The 16,663-nt window shown below is 44.9% G+C and overlaps 1 protein-coding gene across 1 annotated transcript in view; it reads right to left on the reverse strand.

Annotated features, from left to right (window-relative positions):
• RAPGEF1 (Rap guanine nucleotide exchange factor 1) overlaps positions 1 to 16,663 on the reverse strand; it is a 120,182-nt gene that overhangs the window by 18,481 nt on the left and 85,038 nt on the right. Inside the window, exons 11-13 of the mRNA XM_077835801.1 lie at positions 3,483 to 3,575; positions 1,452 to 1,540; positions 1 to 109 (exon numbers count right to left, since the gene is read on the reverse strand). Of these exons, the coding sequence (XP_077691927.1) occupies positions 1 to 109; positions 1,452 to 1,540; positions 3,483 to 3,575 (291 nt within the window). The remainder of the gene's footprint in view (positions 110 to 1,451; positions 1,541 to 3,482; positions 3,576 to 16,663) is intronic.

A 16,663-nucleotide genomic window follows, 5' to 3' on the forward strand; every position in this document is an offset into this window, starting at 1 on the left:
CTCCTGCTTCAATGTCAGCCGAGCCATAATTTCATTGTGGTCAATCAGGGTCAGCTCATCTACCTCCTCCTCTAGCGATGATTCCAAAGCATCCGGTGACTTCTGCCGCCTGGAAGAGAAGCAAAAGACCATCAGGATCATTAATCATATAGATGGCGAGGCAGAGAGCCAGGCCACATTGAGAGCACAGTGTCTAGGCCTTCATTAAATGGCCCAGAGAATACAGGAAGTCCGATACTCCCAAAGTCAGGGAAACCCCCTGCAAACAAATCTGAGTGTCGGATACTAATACTATGGCTTTTTGCATCCCTGGGAAAGGAGAAAGACCGGGGCTGATAAATGAAACTTTCAGGAACAGAGCACTTGTCCAGCCGGATTTCTGGCTATTAAATAGAATTAAACTACAGCATGCATGACTGCACACTTCAGCGTCTCCATGCACTGTCTGCCACATCATCCTTCATGTTATTACAGCACGAGAACCAGGAAGCCAAGTGATTCTGCAAACTTATGGATGTGGGAAAATAGACGGTCATGGCTGGAGTATCTCTTTAAATTAGTTCATAATCTGTTTTGCTGGCAGAGGGCTGAGACAACAAGCTCTCTCTCAGTTGGAAGACATGACAGAGGTTCTAACGGTTTCTCTTCCTGTGTTATACAGCTGCCTCCCTAGCACTCCCTAGCTCCAAGGGGAGGTGCTCTTGTTGTATCTTGTACAGATTCCCCCTGCCTGGCTTCCTATAATGCTATGTGAAAATCCTCCAAAGCCACCCCTACCCCAGTGTCTGACCACCATGGAGCAGTCTATATTTTCATCAGACACTAAGCTTAGTATGAGAATTGTTGTGTCGGTTCCTTCATTGCAATGATTAAAACCCTTAAAGCAACTGTCAACTTCATTGGGACAGAGACAAAAATTACTGTGTGTGTGTTGTACCAACATGCATTGCCTCTTTGTTTATTCAGAACGAGGATTTCAAAATAACGCAGAGCCTGGAAGGGATATAAACCCTCTTGCTTTCAGGTATGAGCTAATCTCTAACTAACAAGGTCAGGAAGAAACTTCCTTTGGGTAGGTAATTCTGTAACTGCCTAATACAGGGTTTCTTGCACCTTTTCTCAGAAGTAGCTGGGACTGGGCACTGTCAGAGACAGGATACAGGATTGGGCTGAGTGTCTGATCCAGCACAGCTGCTCCTACGTAGTGGCTGCATCAAGCACTGTGGGTTTGTTAAATCACCCTGCGCAGCCTGGATTTTCCTTGTTAGGTGGGATCTGTTTCTCATGAGACTGTCTAATTTAATGGGCTAAAAATCTTGACAATATAAAGTTTTCTGAAGGCAGAACATGACACACGTGGCTTGTTTGGCAGTGGGTAGGACTAAAATAGCCCTGCTCAGGCATTGCTGTTTTGTGAGGCAGGGGGAACTGCAAGTTCAGGTCAGGCCCACCTCTCACCACCATCTCTGCTTTCTTTCCCAGTGGTGCTGCTATGCGAACTGGAGTCTTTGGGGTGGCCGTCTTTGATGGCGGGAGATTCCTATAAAAGAAAGAAGCTTTTGATCATTACATGGGATCCTGCAACCACTGGTCATCCCACACTCACAACCTGGCTGCCTCTAAATGGCCCTTTACTGTAAATTCCTATGGAGGGATTAAAGATTGATGCAAGTTAATGCCAAATGCCAGGAAAAAACAGACGTTAATTAGACAGAAAATTTGGGAGCATCTCTGGAGACTTTAATGTAATTATTTTGGTTTACTTTTAAGGTTGTGAAATTATGCTGATAGTTACAAATCACAAGTCAGCTGTTGACCTGGATCTTGAACTTCCCCCCACACTTTTTCAAAAGACCTTGCATTTGAAATGTACTTCCCTTCTACTGAATTAAATGCACTCTGCAAGACAGCTCTAAACTTTTCACTGCAACTCCTCTTCCTCTTCTAATTCCTTCCTAGTTATAGCCCCCAAAAGTCCCACTTGTCATAATGTGTGGATGTAAACTACCTTCCCTCCCTCATCTCTCCCATCAGAGGAGGTTATGCAATGATGCTCAACTGCTGTGGAAATGATGCTAATGTTAAAAAAAAAAAAAAAAGAGCAATCTGAACATAAGGCATATAATAGCAGGTATACAGTTCAAAGCAAATAAAGATACACCTTAAATTAGCCATTTATTAAGGAGGACAATAGCTATGAAAGGTAAATGGGATTATTAACTTTACAGTGCTGTAGTTGAGAGCTATTTAGCACTATGCTGAGCGATCCTTGGAGGTTCAACATATCAACCTGAGAGGATTCAAAACACCTTTCTATCAGAATCACCCTAGAAATTTTACTGTCAAGCCTGGGATTTTTATGTATCTGCAAAGTTGTGCTTAGTTACATATAGCGAGAAATGTTATAAAGTCTTATTTCACTGTTAAGAACTAGCTGGATGATATGAACGAGGAGCGGGAATTGCCTGATTGTCAGAGGTGTAGACAGAAGGGAAATGGTAGGAGCCTCATTACTTGAGATATTTAAAACTAGACAGGAATAAGCGCTAGAGCGTGTGCTCCAGGGAACAATCCCACCCAAGCAGAGGAGTGGACAAGACAGAACTTCGCAGACTTTGCCTTCGCTATTTTCTACAATATCACAGGAAGACGATCAGTGGCACTAGACACTTTTTATCGTGGGGGTGCTGCGTCCCCCCTTCCCCCTGTCCATGCCCCCCAGAGCTGACTCTGGCAATGGGGGGACCTGGACAAGGGTAAGGGGGCTGAGGCTGGCAGCTGGGACCCCAGGCCTGGGGCTGGCAGCCGAGACCCCGGGCACAGGGCCACGAGCGGAGCCCCATGCAAAACCCGAGGGTTCTGCAGCACCCCCCACACCTGTAGCTCCCACGCCTATAAAGATGATACCCCCGTGATGTGATTTACCCTCTCTCTTGTAGGAAACAGCTAAGATGAGCCCTGTGCAGAGGAGGAGGAAAGGGTGAATAGACTATATCAATCACTTACTTTATGTCCCATGGGTGATGAAAAAAGATGGCATTTTATAAACACAAGACTTGATTTTAAAAAAGCCAAAGCAGTTAAGAATATTAGTAAAGAACTGGCACTGCCAAAGATGCAGCACAAGTCAAGGCTTGTACCTTTCCAGAAAAAAAACCACCAGAAAACCCAACCCTCGTGCACACAGCCCTAAACAAACGGCAGAGCACGCTGAAGCAGCATTAAAGGAAAAGCAACCACTGTGTTCTTAAAAACATTCACCCAAAATCTCTGAAGCCAAGCAAGCACCATCTGCTCTCCATCCACATTGAGATTCCCCTCTAGAGAGGAAACCAAAACAGACAAGCAGAATGGCCCACCATTAAAGCATTACATTCAGCAAAACACAGAAGCACCACAATATGCAGGAGAGACTTATAAAAAGCATGTTATGCTTTGCATGAACTCAGCATGCACCAAGCAGCCCCTTCCCGTTTACTTACTCCTTCAGAGTGAGGGAGTTCCCCGTTGCTTTGGCCAGAGGAATACAGATTGACGTATTCACCCTCACCAGCCTCCTCGCTGGCGTTTTCACTCTATGGGAGACAGGATGAAAGGAAATGTGTCACGGTGCCCCCGCGCCCAGCACTTAACCCTAACAATGTGTGCAAGTGAACGTGCCTGGCCCAGGCCCTGGCAAGAAAGGATCTCTTTCTCCCCACCCACTGGCACTAAGGCTGGGAACCTTTCCTCTGGCGCCGATGGAAGGCTGCCACCACTTTCTTCTGGCTCTGTACTTTCACTGAGATAATCGCTATTTCCCAATTCACAAGGTCTATCCAGAAGGCCAAGAGGTATGGCAATCAGCAGCAGGAGAGCAGTGCAGATTGGTTTGAGAAAGCTACCATGGAAGCCAACTGTTGGAGATCACAGTGTAGCCAAATGCAAATGTAGACTTCAAAAAATTACAGATGCTGAACATTTATAGTTTAAAACAAAAACACCACAATGGGACCTCGTACACACTCTATGGCCTGCCACAGTAATCATGGCTTGATCTTGCAGTGTAGATAAGACCAGACTGCATTCCCAAAGCATGCTATATAGCACAGGATTTTAGCATAGCTTGGAAATGTCATTGAAAACACAGCTCAGACCATACCTATGAATGCAAGACAAAAACCACACTGGGAGGTCGGGTGGGGACAGTGTTGTAGGAAGGTCCCACAACAAGGAAGATGCAACAGTGTAGTTAGTTAGGAGTGAAGAATCCAAAAATCAGTTTCTCCTTTGCTTACTTGACAAGCCCTGAATTTAGGAAGGTTCTCCCCCTACAGTCAGAACCACAAAACCAGTAAAAAGAACAGGAGGACTTGTGGCACCTTAGAGACTAACAAATTTATTTGAGCATAAGCAAAGCAGTAAAGTGCCTGATCTCAGCTTTTCTGTGGGAAACAGAGACTCTTGAATTCTAGTCTTTACAGGCAAGTGAAAGAGGAACTGCTTAGTTTAAAAATGTAGCTGCCACGCACAAGCCTCCACATCTGTTTTATTAACAGATCTGGAACCTTAAACTAGCGTTGCCAAAACAGATACCGTTCTCCAAACAGATCATCAGGCTAACACCTCTGGCTGAGCCAACCAGTGCCTGATGCTGCCCATTCAACTGTGTGCACTCTAACCAGCTATGAAGCTCAAGCTGCTTGCAGTCAGAAGGGGGTTTGGAGAAGCCCCCAAATCTGTTGCAGATTAGAGAGGACAGTAAGCAGTTATAACGCACTGAGGCCCAGTCCAGAGGCTCATCATTAAGGCAGGGGTGGGGAGCCTAGAGTAGCAGTCACAAAAGCCTGAAGTTCTCACAACCAGAGTGCGTATGAACCAGGGGTCAAGAACTACTGTGTTAAACAGATTTATGTTAAAAAGCTCTGCCTCTCCTTTCTTCAAACTCACACCACGATGCTCCGAGGCAGCTAGAGCTATTTCTTTACCTCTCTCTTTCACCACCAGTTTAACATTTAGGGAGAGTTTCCAACCTGCCTGTTTCTCTCATTACTTGTGACCTTCACTTTTATATCAAACGATCTCTCTGCCCACACACAAAGAAATAACTTTAGCTCACACCTGGGTTAAGGTAAAATGTGTATTAAAACAAGTGACAGTTCTTTAAAAACACATCCTTGTGTTAAGGTGCATTATCTCTTTGGATATTCTCACCGAAGATGTCTGGAGAGAATCAGTGAAAGAGGTTTCAGAAGGAAGGCAGACAGGAGCATTCCCGTTAAAGCTGCTCTCCTGAGAAGAGGAGTTTGGCACATCCACAGTGCTTGGTGACTGGCTTGCTGTGGTTGGCACGGCTAGGTCAGAGCTCTGAGATTGATGGACAGGTGGAAAAGGCGGGGTGGAAGAAGAAGAGGAGGTAGAAGAAAGAAAAGGAGGAATGGAAGCTTGGTTGTGAGGCACAAAATCCTGTGAGTAGGACCTAAACACAGATTTGTACTACAGGATGCGAAATGAACAACATAAAAACAAGGAGGATGGGAAAAAGAGACAGACAAAAGAAAAAGTAATTAGATTAATAGTAGTTTAGCAGTGACAGCACAAGGTATTTCTAACAAAGGCATCTCTTTGTTGAGAGGCAAAACTAAACGGAGACAGCATTATTTTATCATCCACATATGAGAGCTGGAATCACTAACTGGGACATCTGCCAGGTTTTCTCTAGGTGAGGCATGTTCCTTTTAGATTAGCAGGCTGCTCATCTTACTGAAGGCAGGGAAAGGGGACAAATGGAGGTCTTCGGTCATTGGTGGAAGGGAGATTCTGGCTATTTTTGTGCAAATAATGACAAAAGCTGCACCCTGCCAATCATGTGAGCTGGTGAAGAGAGACACAGGCATACAGATACCATGATGAGGAGAGAGGTATAAATACCTAGACAGAGAGAAGTATTCTGTGTATATATTACTTTTCCAATGGGTTTACATGGGACATATACTTAAGAGGCTGTTTGCTGCAACCATATAATTTAACAGCTATTGTGAAAATTCTGCTCCGTAGATCTAGAACCATGCAGAACACAGAGGAGAATGTCTAAATATTGTCTTCAAAGTTATGCTGAAAGATAGGTTAAGTTACCATCACAGATGCCATTATTCCTTTCCACTTGAGAAGTACTAATTGCCCTGAGGAGCAATGAACTCTACATTAAAACCAACCTCTCATTCAGTGGCTCTCAGAGAGTCTACTGGGGACGAGATGAAAGGAAATACACAGTCTACATGAAACTCTATTGTGCCACACGTCCTTGCTTTCAGACTCTTACCCAGACAGTACTGAATGGGAGTAAGGTGCAGGGAGTACACCATGCCAAGAGAGTTACAAGAAAACCCTCACATATCACTACCTTTGTTACTGGTGAGGAGTGCAGTCAGGATGACTCAAAAGCAGGAATTTAAATAATGAGGCAAATGAGGCTAAATCTGATGGTTACGGGTGTATTTTAAAATATGCACAGGAATGTAGCCAGGAAGCCTGAAGGAAGAATCAAGTCATCCAAAAAGCTTGGGGGAAGCTGTTGTACATGTTGCTGACAATGGACTTGAATGCACTGCATAAGCAGATTTCAGAGTAGCAGCCGTGTTAGTCTGCATTCGCAAAAAGAAAAGGAGTACTTGTGGCACCTTAGAGACTAACCAATTTATTTGAGCATAACCTTTCGTGAGCTACAGCTCACTCCGATGAAGTGAGCTGTAGCTCACGAAAGCTTATGCTCAAATGAATTGGTTAGTCTCTAAGGTGCCACAAGTACTCCTTTTCTTTTTGCATAAGCAGAGTGCTTTGCTACGATTTTCTAGAAGTGCAAATACTGGTTCCTGAAACCAGGCTGGACAGAAATGCTGCTACACTACGAGAAAGGGGCCAGGGGGAGCGATCTCTCAAAAATTTAAACCAAGCTTTTTTCTCGATCAGAATTTCAACAGCCCACCTCAGTGCTTAATAGATGATGCGTGAACAGATCATAAAAACAAAGTCCATCACCTGAAGCAGGGTGATAGCATTTGGATGTGTATGTTTCAGTCCTTAGCTTTATTTTTCATCTTGGAAACATTTAAATGTACAATGGCAGTAAATTCTAAACCAAGGAGAAATCAAGACATGCCTCAGACCAGGGCCTGAGTATTAAAGCTTTACCACTACAAAGTGATAATGAAACAAAATGAAAAGGTCAGTAGCTAGATTTTACCTTACTCCTTGAGTAGTTTCTCCTTCTTGTGTTGTGTGTGGAGCCTGAGCTAGTCTCTGTGTTTCCAGAGCCTAGACTGAATCGCAAGACACCACAGACAGGAATAGAGGGGGAGTGCTTTGGAAACAGAGTTAAAAAGACTAGACCAAAAAAAAAAAAAAAATACAAAAGCAAATCCTTCCCACATGCATGTAGCTAAGAGGAGTCCAGCTCCAGGGCCTGCTCTTCTCCCTTCCTACCCATTTCTTTACAGATGTCAACTTTTGGTGTGTCCTTAGCAACGCTGACAGGTCTAATCTCCATATTTACTTTCATCTGTCTGCATAAAGGCTCCACTTTTATTCATTTTCACTTGCTTGGCACAAAACGCTAAATCCCTAGGAAGCCTCCAGGCTCATGACATCATTCTGGCTCAGCAGATTGATTCTGCCTGCCCTGTCCTCCTGATATTTCATGATCTCACTGGTGTTAGCATTCTGATAATGCCACATGCTCCAGGCTAGTTTTCAATTAGGAAGGGGAGCAATGTGAATGGGGAACGTGGACTAGCTACCAAATACCCACAATGAAAGGCAGCTCAGCTGCACTTTTAACACTGTGGTCATAACAATGGAATTTCTCTGCTCCAATTAAAGCAAATCTTCATCCCAACCATGACCTGTGTCCCAACTAACCCATCTTTATCCTCCTAGGGAGCCTTCCTCAGGATGGACTTCCTGCTGCTGCAGGGGACAGGAGACTTATACACAATACAATATATATAACTTTGCACTTACATAGTACATTTCATCTGAGGATCTCAAAGTGCTTTGCAAAAGGCAGTTATTATCTCTCATTAAACAGACTGGGAAACTGAGCACAAAGAGGACCTAAATGGCTTGACCAAGCCCACAGAGAAAGTTAGCAGTAGGGTTGGGAGTAGAAGCCAGGCCTCCTGACCTTCAATTGCCCTGCTCTAATTACTAGACAATGCTGAACTCAAAATCAGACTCATTTATTTCTATAGCAGAGGGGGTTTATGAACTATCATTTCATCTTTGGAGATGAGCTTCAGAGTTGATTTAGGTCGTACGTGTAAGGAAATTGGTAGCATAAATCTAATCCATTTTGGACAGAGCAAAACATTCATAGTACAGTACCAGCCCCGCGCCAACCGGATTATAAACCGGAATTTCAATGAAGATCAGAAATGCCAGTTTATAGAGCTTTCTGGTTGGTGAAGTGTCGGATAAAACAGCTTTTACTGTACTTGACAAAACTGGCAGGTTTCCCTTAGGCCTGGGCTAAGTCTACCACAGTGTTTCTCAACCTTTTTGATATGAGGGATCGGCTTGCTGCCTTCCTAAACAGTGTCAGGGAGCGCTCAGGGACCAGGGCTGGCCCACAGACTGGTCGTAGAGAACCACTGCTCTAGAGGGATCAGTGTGCTGCACCGAGGCAGGCGGAACTGGTAGATGTCGAGGGTTGAGAATGAGGCATACTACGAGGGCTTGTGAAGGAAGCTTGCACAGTGTCTGTCTCAACTGGTTTAAGACAGATATTAGTTTCAATTCAAAAGCACTTTAGTGCCCAAATATACATTAGATTCAAAAATTGGGATGGATATGGGTTAATTAATACAGACAAAGTTCTGTACTTAATAGGTCTCTCTTCTCTGTCCTCCATAGCCCCGTAAAACATAATCTCAAAATGGGGTTTGTAGATGTTACTGTAAAACATGGTATCCAAGAAACACACAAAATCTATTATTACATGATCTTTACAGGATACAAACAAGAACTCAGCTTGTTGCTATGAAGGAAGCAGTGCAGGGGACCCTCTGTAGGCTGCCATTAATTAACCCTGCCTAACAATTTTGGGATACTGGGTCTTTTACAAAACAATCCAGCAAGGCCCCTCCTTTTTGCTACATTTCAGCCTGCCTGTGAGCAGCTCTGGAATTCAAACTATGCAGTCATGCTGGGACAAGAGCCAAGCATGAAGCGTACTTTTAAAGGGGGAAAACACCCAGTGTTTGAATTACTGTTCCATATGGTTCCCATTTCTGCTAATCTCCAGCCTAGCACACAGCTGCAGCATGGGCTGCTACAATCACTTCAACAGGGTCTGAGCACTAGAGATTTCTCCTAGAAACACGGCTGCTCTTTTAAAACCATACTGACTGGGAGTGGGGGGAGAGGAGAGTCCGTTCACTCAACAGAATTGCAACAACAACAACAAAAATCACAGCTGAGAGTTCATCTTGGAAACTGGTTAGGGCTGGTTGTTCTTCCCATTTCTGAGAGGCTTCTGCAGGGTCAGAAATACTTTGGCTCTGGCTGCATTGAGACAGACTCAAACTCCACAGCTTTGCTTGCTTTTAAGCTGAATACTTCCAAATAATCTTCAGGGAAGCCAGAAAGCATGCAGTGTGCACCCTGAGCCTTTGGGAAGAGCATTTAACTCTCCCCAAACTCATACCATGCTAATGCCAGGCTGCCTGAGACTAGTACTGCTCCAGCACAGCCTCCCAAGAGATGCTGCCAACTACCAGCACTAGAAGAGTTAGCACCAATGTGCAACTCTACCGTTATTCCCTAAAATGAAGTTCCGGCCCAGGTTTATTTGCGTCTCTCTCCTCACTAGGCATGGATGGGTTGCTATAGAAAGCCAACACAAGTGAAGTCCTACATACCTTCACATGTATATTCAGAAATTTTGGGGAGGCAGTTTAATATTTCTGTGGTCCTCAATTAAATTAGGCCAGAGAAGACTATGACGTGCTGTGCATAACACAGGTATAAGGAATCCCTTCTCCCCCACCTGTCAGTGCATTCATGTATCATCTGCCATTCTGGAAGCACTACAATGAGCACTGGGTTTGAGACAGGAGTGGTCTTATCTCACAAGGACAATAAGGAGCAAGCTTGCCCACACCTGAAAGCTTACCTGACACTAAAATCATTTCGACTCAGTGTCTTGTTTTTTGTGGCAGGACTTCAGGAATTGCATCACTGAATATTTCCAACTGTTTGTGTCGATTTTTGTCAGGGCTGCAGAAGGGACTGGGGGACACCACTGTTAAAACTACATCTTTACACCATTAATCTCCTCAGAGTCTCAGGGTGTCCCAATGGACAGGGCGGCTATAAACATTACCTTGGATTAGCTGGCAGCAGATGAACCCACTATGCATGTATTGCAGGTGTGATGTTGCTCTACTCCTACTGGGGAGGTGTGACTACACACAGCAGCCAGGACAGGGTGTTTACAGGTCCCTGTTAATTGACGCTGAGATGTAGTCATCTACATCATAAATCCAGAGCTGGACTCAATTAATCGGCTGACGGAGCATTTACAGCATCAGTAGTCACACACACTGTTCGCCTTCCCAGCAACAGCCTTGTTAGCAACCCAGCTGAGTTCCCTTGCAAGTTTATCCCGACTCCACTCTACACCCACCAGGTCCGCCAGAGCCCGGTATTTTTAAAATATGAAGCTGTTACAGATCTTCTGATCCTCTCTGCTACGGCTAGTTCCAGACTGCACCGACTATTAGCTAGAACTGGACACCCAGCTTCCACGGCAGCCCCCCATGTTTAAAGAGCAATGGGCCTTATACAAGGCTGCTGTGCCCTAGATTGCAAACGCACAGCGAAATACTGGAAAGAACTTCTTATCTCCCACGGCAATACCAGAGCTCCAGTTACTCTTGGTAATGAGGACGGAAATGCTCCAACAGTGAATGGCTCCAAACTCTGCCACGAGCAAGGCAGTGGCCCCTTCTGCTTGAACTTGTCTCCGCACAGCCTCTGCCCTGGCCACACAACTCACCTCACTCTTTTTAAACGCTGAGTAGTGTAGCAGATGAATGGCCCAAGTTTTTTATTCCCCTGTGTGGGTGGCCTCCATGCTAAATTGAGAGAGAACACACAAAAGCAAAGCTCTGCTTATCTAGAGCTGGGTTTCTAATATCTCCACAAGGAAAATATGGGATAAATAAAAACATTTATAGGCCCCACTGACAGAGCTACAATCCTGGCTTCTCTTTGTAAACCTCATCAGCAGTGCTATGGTGCTGGTTTCTCTTTGCAAAAGCCATCAGCAGCGCTAATTTCACTTTCTTCTGAAGCTATGAGAACACAATCTGATGCACAGACACAGCATTAATGGTTGCAATGTAAATACCACCACCAGACACAGCACATAGCTTTATACAAGGCAGAGCTTGAGGCCTCTGCACAGGAGAGGCAGAAATACGACTTCTAGAGTGGAATGGAGTTTATATAGCAAAAGAGGGCTGCACTTAACTATATCTGCTGAGCAAGAGGTATGATTCCAATTTTATGCACAAAACTAAGCCACTGGCGGACGTGGTTTTCACAGGCAAGACTCAGTGATGCCAGTATGTCACAGCACTATTAATACCATCATGCAATCCTGCTGTGGAAATACATATAAAAGCAGAAGGGAAACAAAACAGGAAAAGCAAAACAATGCTGAGAGATTGACAGGTGATTGCATGCATGCAGATCTTTTTTCAAAGTAATGAGTCAAATCCCATTTAAGTCACAAGTGAATTGAACATGATCTAATTCTAGTCCCCAACAGATAATTTTTTGCATCACTGAATCACCATATCACTCTGCACAACTGGCAGTCTCCGCTCAGGACTCGAGTAGCGGGGAGTGTTGTAGATCAGAACTGAGCACTATGAGCAGAAGCAATGGGAGGAGCAGGGGAGAAATGTACACTGGATACACCTGACTCTAAACACTCATAGCTGAGCATACAAGAATACTAAAGAAAAAAAAAAGAACATCAGCTGTTGAGAATTTTCTGTGATCTTGCTCAATTCACCAAAGAACTTCTAGAAGTAGTGACAGCTGAGTACTGAACTGCAGCGTTTCCATAGGGAAACTATTTGCACTGTCTGCAAGAGTTGAGAAGCCAGTTCAGTTTCTAGAAAGGTATTTGAACTTTTCTCACTTTTAAAAACAATTTGAGAGAGACATGTAATTTCTCCATAGTCAAGGATGAAGACAGTTTTCCATTAGATGTACATACAAGTACAAGTCTGCTGAACCTGCTGCAATTGCAAACAGACACTTGAGTAAGGAAAAACTACCCAGTGGTAATTGGATTTGTTTGAAGCCTTCCTGCACTGTTCAATGGAAAACACGCTGACACACAGTGGTGTACCTTGTGTCTCCGTTGATTTCTGATATGCTCACCATTAGTGCTCCTATGCATCATTCTCCAGCGGCCAGGAAGCAATGAGGCTTGAAGTCTGCCATTCAAGACACCAGCCCACCCACTTCCAGAATCAACCAAAGAGATGCTGAAACAAAGGACAATACCCACCTCTACAAGAGTGAAGGAGGGTGAACTGCAGGAGGAAGGAAAACTACAGCAATTACCAATTTCCTATTGTACACCTCCTTTTCTACCATCTCGCAACAGAAAGCAGCCCAAAAACAAGAGATGGGATTCCTTAACAAGACATTAACCAAACAATCCAGTTGAGACTAGTCCCACCAATGCGACTTGTGACCGTGACTCTCCAAAGTGTGGGTAAGACTGTGCAGCAGATCCTTACGATATCAACCCATATTACAAACAGCACCTCTGTGGGTGGAAGGTCAGACCTGAACCAGAATTGGTGGAAAAAAGACTTGATCCACTCTGGATCTGCCTCTATCCAATAAGAGCCATTACCCCTGCCACAAATTCCTGCAAAGAGGGGCAAAAACAATGATAGTGGTCGACAAAGGCAGATTTTAACCCAACAATGGAAAAAATCAGGCCTCTGGAAAACTGTTTCCCTATGGAACACATTAAAAAGTATAACAGAAAGGGAGAAAAACCCTCAAATTCTCTGAGGCCCCAACTAACGTGAGAGCTGGAACTGAAGGGAATTCTTCCCTCCCCTAGCAATGCTTCAAAATGGGGAACCCCTGGCCAGTTCAAACATACAGCTTTGGTGCTGCTCAGGTAAAAGGGAACTAACTCTCACCCCAGTCACCACAAAACCTTCATTAGTCTGGCTGTAAAAGAAAAAGCCCCTTCAAGCTGTAGCCTCCCCATCGTTCCCAGACAGCCAGAATACTGGTTACCAAAGGGCTCACAGGCTGATCTGCACGCCTCCAAAGAAAACCAAAATCCAAACTCTAATAGAAACTAGGAGAGGTCCAGCGGGTTCCTTCAAACACTATAAAACCACCAAAGAAAAAGCAGCCCTTCCTACAAATACGCGGACCACCACTTCCTGCAAGAGAAAGGTCAGCATTCTCACTGACTTATGGTCTTGGCCCTGCTCTGGGGACTGTCAAATAGACCAGAGTAAAGGCTGGGCCTTAGCCTCTGGTGAAAAAGCAACGCAAAAAATGACACCATCAGTCAGTCAGTCACAGCATGCTCCTCAAGGAAGTTATCCCTCTCCACCAAACACCCAGGGGTCTACTGGAGAGGTACTTGTCAGAGGTCTAGGATGCCCCCTGCAAAAGTGTTGGGGGCAGGCACAAAGGTGTTGGGACAGAAAAAAATCCCCAGACACAGAAGAGGTGGCTTCCCTTTCTTGTGAACAAAGCCCCAGCTCAGGGAGACATCTGCCCTGCTAAATGGTACTGTTTTGGGAGGCTGCAGGCAAGCGAGCATTGGTACAATGAACAGGCATATCATGTAGCTGAGGTGAAGCAGGAGAAGAGATCCAGAAAGCAAGCTGCTGTGAAACTTACAAAGGGGAAGGGCTAATGAAACCCCAAAGGCTTTTATGGAGGAAGGGAAAAGGGAGACTACAGCATAGCATTCCTCACAATCACAACCAACCAGCCTGACCCTGAAACAGCAGGGCATCCCGACCCTGCCTAAAGTGCTTACCTGAAGGGTCTGTGTTTGCAAGCCAACTTCCCTTACCATGGTGGGACCCCAAATCATGCAGCCCTGGTGAAAGTGGGAGGAGAACAGGAAAAGGAGGGCAGGGGGGAAAGACAGCTGTCACAGAGGAAAGAAGAAAAAGGTTCCATGGTCTGCCTGACAGGTAGAGTACCACTCTCTCCATCAGCAGCTAGGGCTGATCCTGACTAGGGTCAGAATAGAAGCTCAGACACAGACATCAGTGGAAGCCTGTGGCTCAGACGTGACCCCTCCCTGTACAGCTGAGAAAAGGTTTCAGAAGCTTTGTCCATTTTCCCCTAATGCATTTCAACATCTGCTCCATCTGCAATCAAATGCTGACGTGGAACCAGGTCCAGGAGCAGGGAAGACAGCTGGCTAGATGGTGTGGCTCAGACACCTGTTTGGGTGTCCATTGCTTTCTCCTCCTTTTCTGTTTATCAGATGAGAAATAGCCATGAACAAAGAGGAGGGTGATTAGAGCTAGGGAGTCCAAGTGCACTTCTTGCTTCCAGGTTAAGGCGCCTCAGTCACAGGAGGAAGTGGATAGGTGCTGATGCCTTTATAATGGCCATGAATAAGGATTCTGCTCTGTCAAGACATTGTCTCTGTAGGTTTCAGGATGAAGCGAGGTCCCATCCCTGAAAGAGACTCTACAGGATCCACTTTTCTTTAGTAACAGAGAATGAATTTAGACAGGGTTAGCAGTGAGACAGCACCGTCGGTGAAGAGATGGAAGCACCACACAGGAACACTGAGTGAAGTCAAACCTTCACATGCCTGAAGGCTTGAAAAGTCTGACATTTGTTCTGCTGAACTCATGGTGAATCAGGCTGCTCACCCAAAGGAACCGAGTGAAAGAGAGACAGGGGCAGCAATGGCCCTCAGGCATACCCTATCTCTAGGCTTACACTACCACTGCCCTTACTTTCCTAAAGCAAAGATTCAATCTGGGTGTTAGGTCAGTTCTTGGGCTCTTACGGTTCTTGTCTAGCCTCCCATTCTGGAATGTCATTTTCACCGTACAATGTCCAGTCTCCTTCAGTGCATTTGCACAATCATGTTGAAGGCAAACAGCCTTTTATGCCACATCGTTCATAAGGACGATACAAACAGAACCCACATCCGCATAATGCTACCAGGGCTGCAAGTCATAAGAGCAGGCTTCCACTTGCACAGATGGGCATTGGTTTGTCTCTCCAAGACAGAATAAAAAGCCCCAAACCTATTATCCAAACTCTCTGAAAAGCACACTCGCAGAAAAGCTCTCAGTAAAAAATGCTCCCCTTATGAGATTAAGTGGGGAGGATTAGGCCCAGACAGAAGCATAGCAAGAAATTCAGCCATCCAGAATGGAAAAGAGGAACCACTCGAGGTGTTGTTACAGCAGGGTAACAGGGTCAGAATGAAGAATGGCTCGTGGAAGAGAAGTGGTGAGTGCACATGTGACTGGTTACAGAGGAGACAATGAGGATTTCAAACCGGGAACCTGCGTTAAGGGGAAAAGTCCGCTATTAACTAAAAAAAGGGGATTTTCATAAAGAAAATGGCTGAAAGAGGTATTTTTAGACTGGGAAAAGGACTAATGGACAGGATTGCTATGCTTAGAGGAGTTGGTACAGTGATGCCAAGCCTTTATTTAGCAAGAGACCAAGCTATTCAAAACCAGTTAGGCAGCACAGAAAAGCAATTCCTTCATGTGGAGCTCCAAGGCCCATGAACTCAAGGTGTAGCTGACTCCCAGGATAGCGGATGATGAGATCTGCAGCTTTCATGCGGCCTTGCAGCTAAACCTTACAGATTTGTACAGGGATGTGTATTCCCTTTGGATTTGCATCCTCCCTTCCTTTCCCAGGCACAGACACATGAAGAGAAAAACTGCTAACCAAGGCAACTCTTCAAGGATGGCTTGGGCAGGGAGATTGTGATTAATTGCTCACATACTGCTAACGGGCAGCCGTTTAATTTCTTTATTAGGTTTGACATCCTGGTATTGATTTAAGAAGGCTTTGCTTCATGTATAGAACAGATAAAGATTAATGTAGGGGATGGATCATTTTAAAGGACTTGATAATCAGCATTGACTATTTGGTACATAGGAAGCTGATTCTTTAGTTGTCCTGTGTGTGAAAGGTTTGCTGTCCCAAGCATTAAATCCCTGCTGAGACTGGTGGGTAGCCAAGGCTTAATTCTTTAACAGGTTTATTGTTCTTCCAAGTGTTCTTTTAAGTGGACTTGCTGTGGCTAAACAGAGGAAGAAGGAGGGCAACAGGATGGCAGAGTGAGCAGAACAGGGCAATTCACTTGAAAATATTACTACCACAGTTCACATTCCTCACAGGAAAATCCATGGAAAGGAAGGACTGTAGAAGTCCCCTTAGTCAATGTCCATAAACAGATTAACAGAAGGTTTCTAGCACTTCTGTGTCCCCAACAAAGGGTGTTATCCTGGTAATGATCCAATTCTCTACAACTGTTTCACGTCTTCTCTTATTAGGGGCATGAAAAACCATGAATGTGAAAATCTGTGCATTGGTGTAAACCACCCTTGCGATATTCACGCGGGAC

Source organism: Eretmochelys imbricata, chromosome 16, assembly GCF_965152235.1.
Source record: "Eretmochelys imbricata isolate rEreImb1 chromosome 16, rEreImb1.hap1, whole genome shotgun sequence".
NCBI lineage: Eukaryota > Metazoa > Chordata > Testudines > Cheloniidae > Eretmochelys > Eretmochelys imbricata.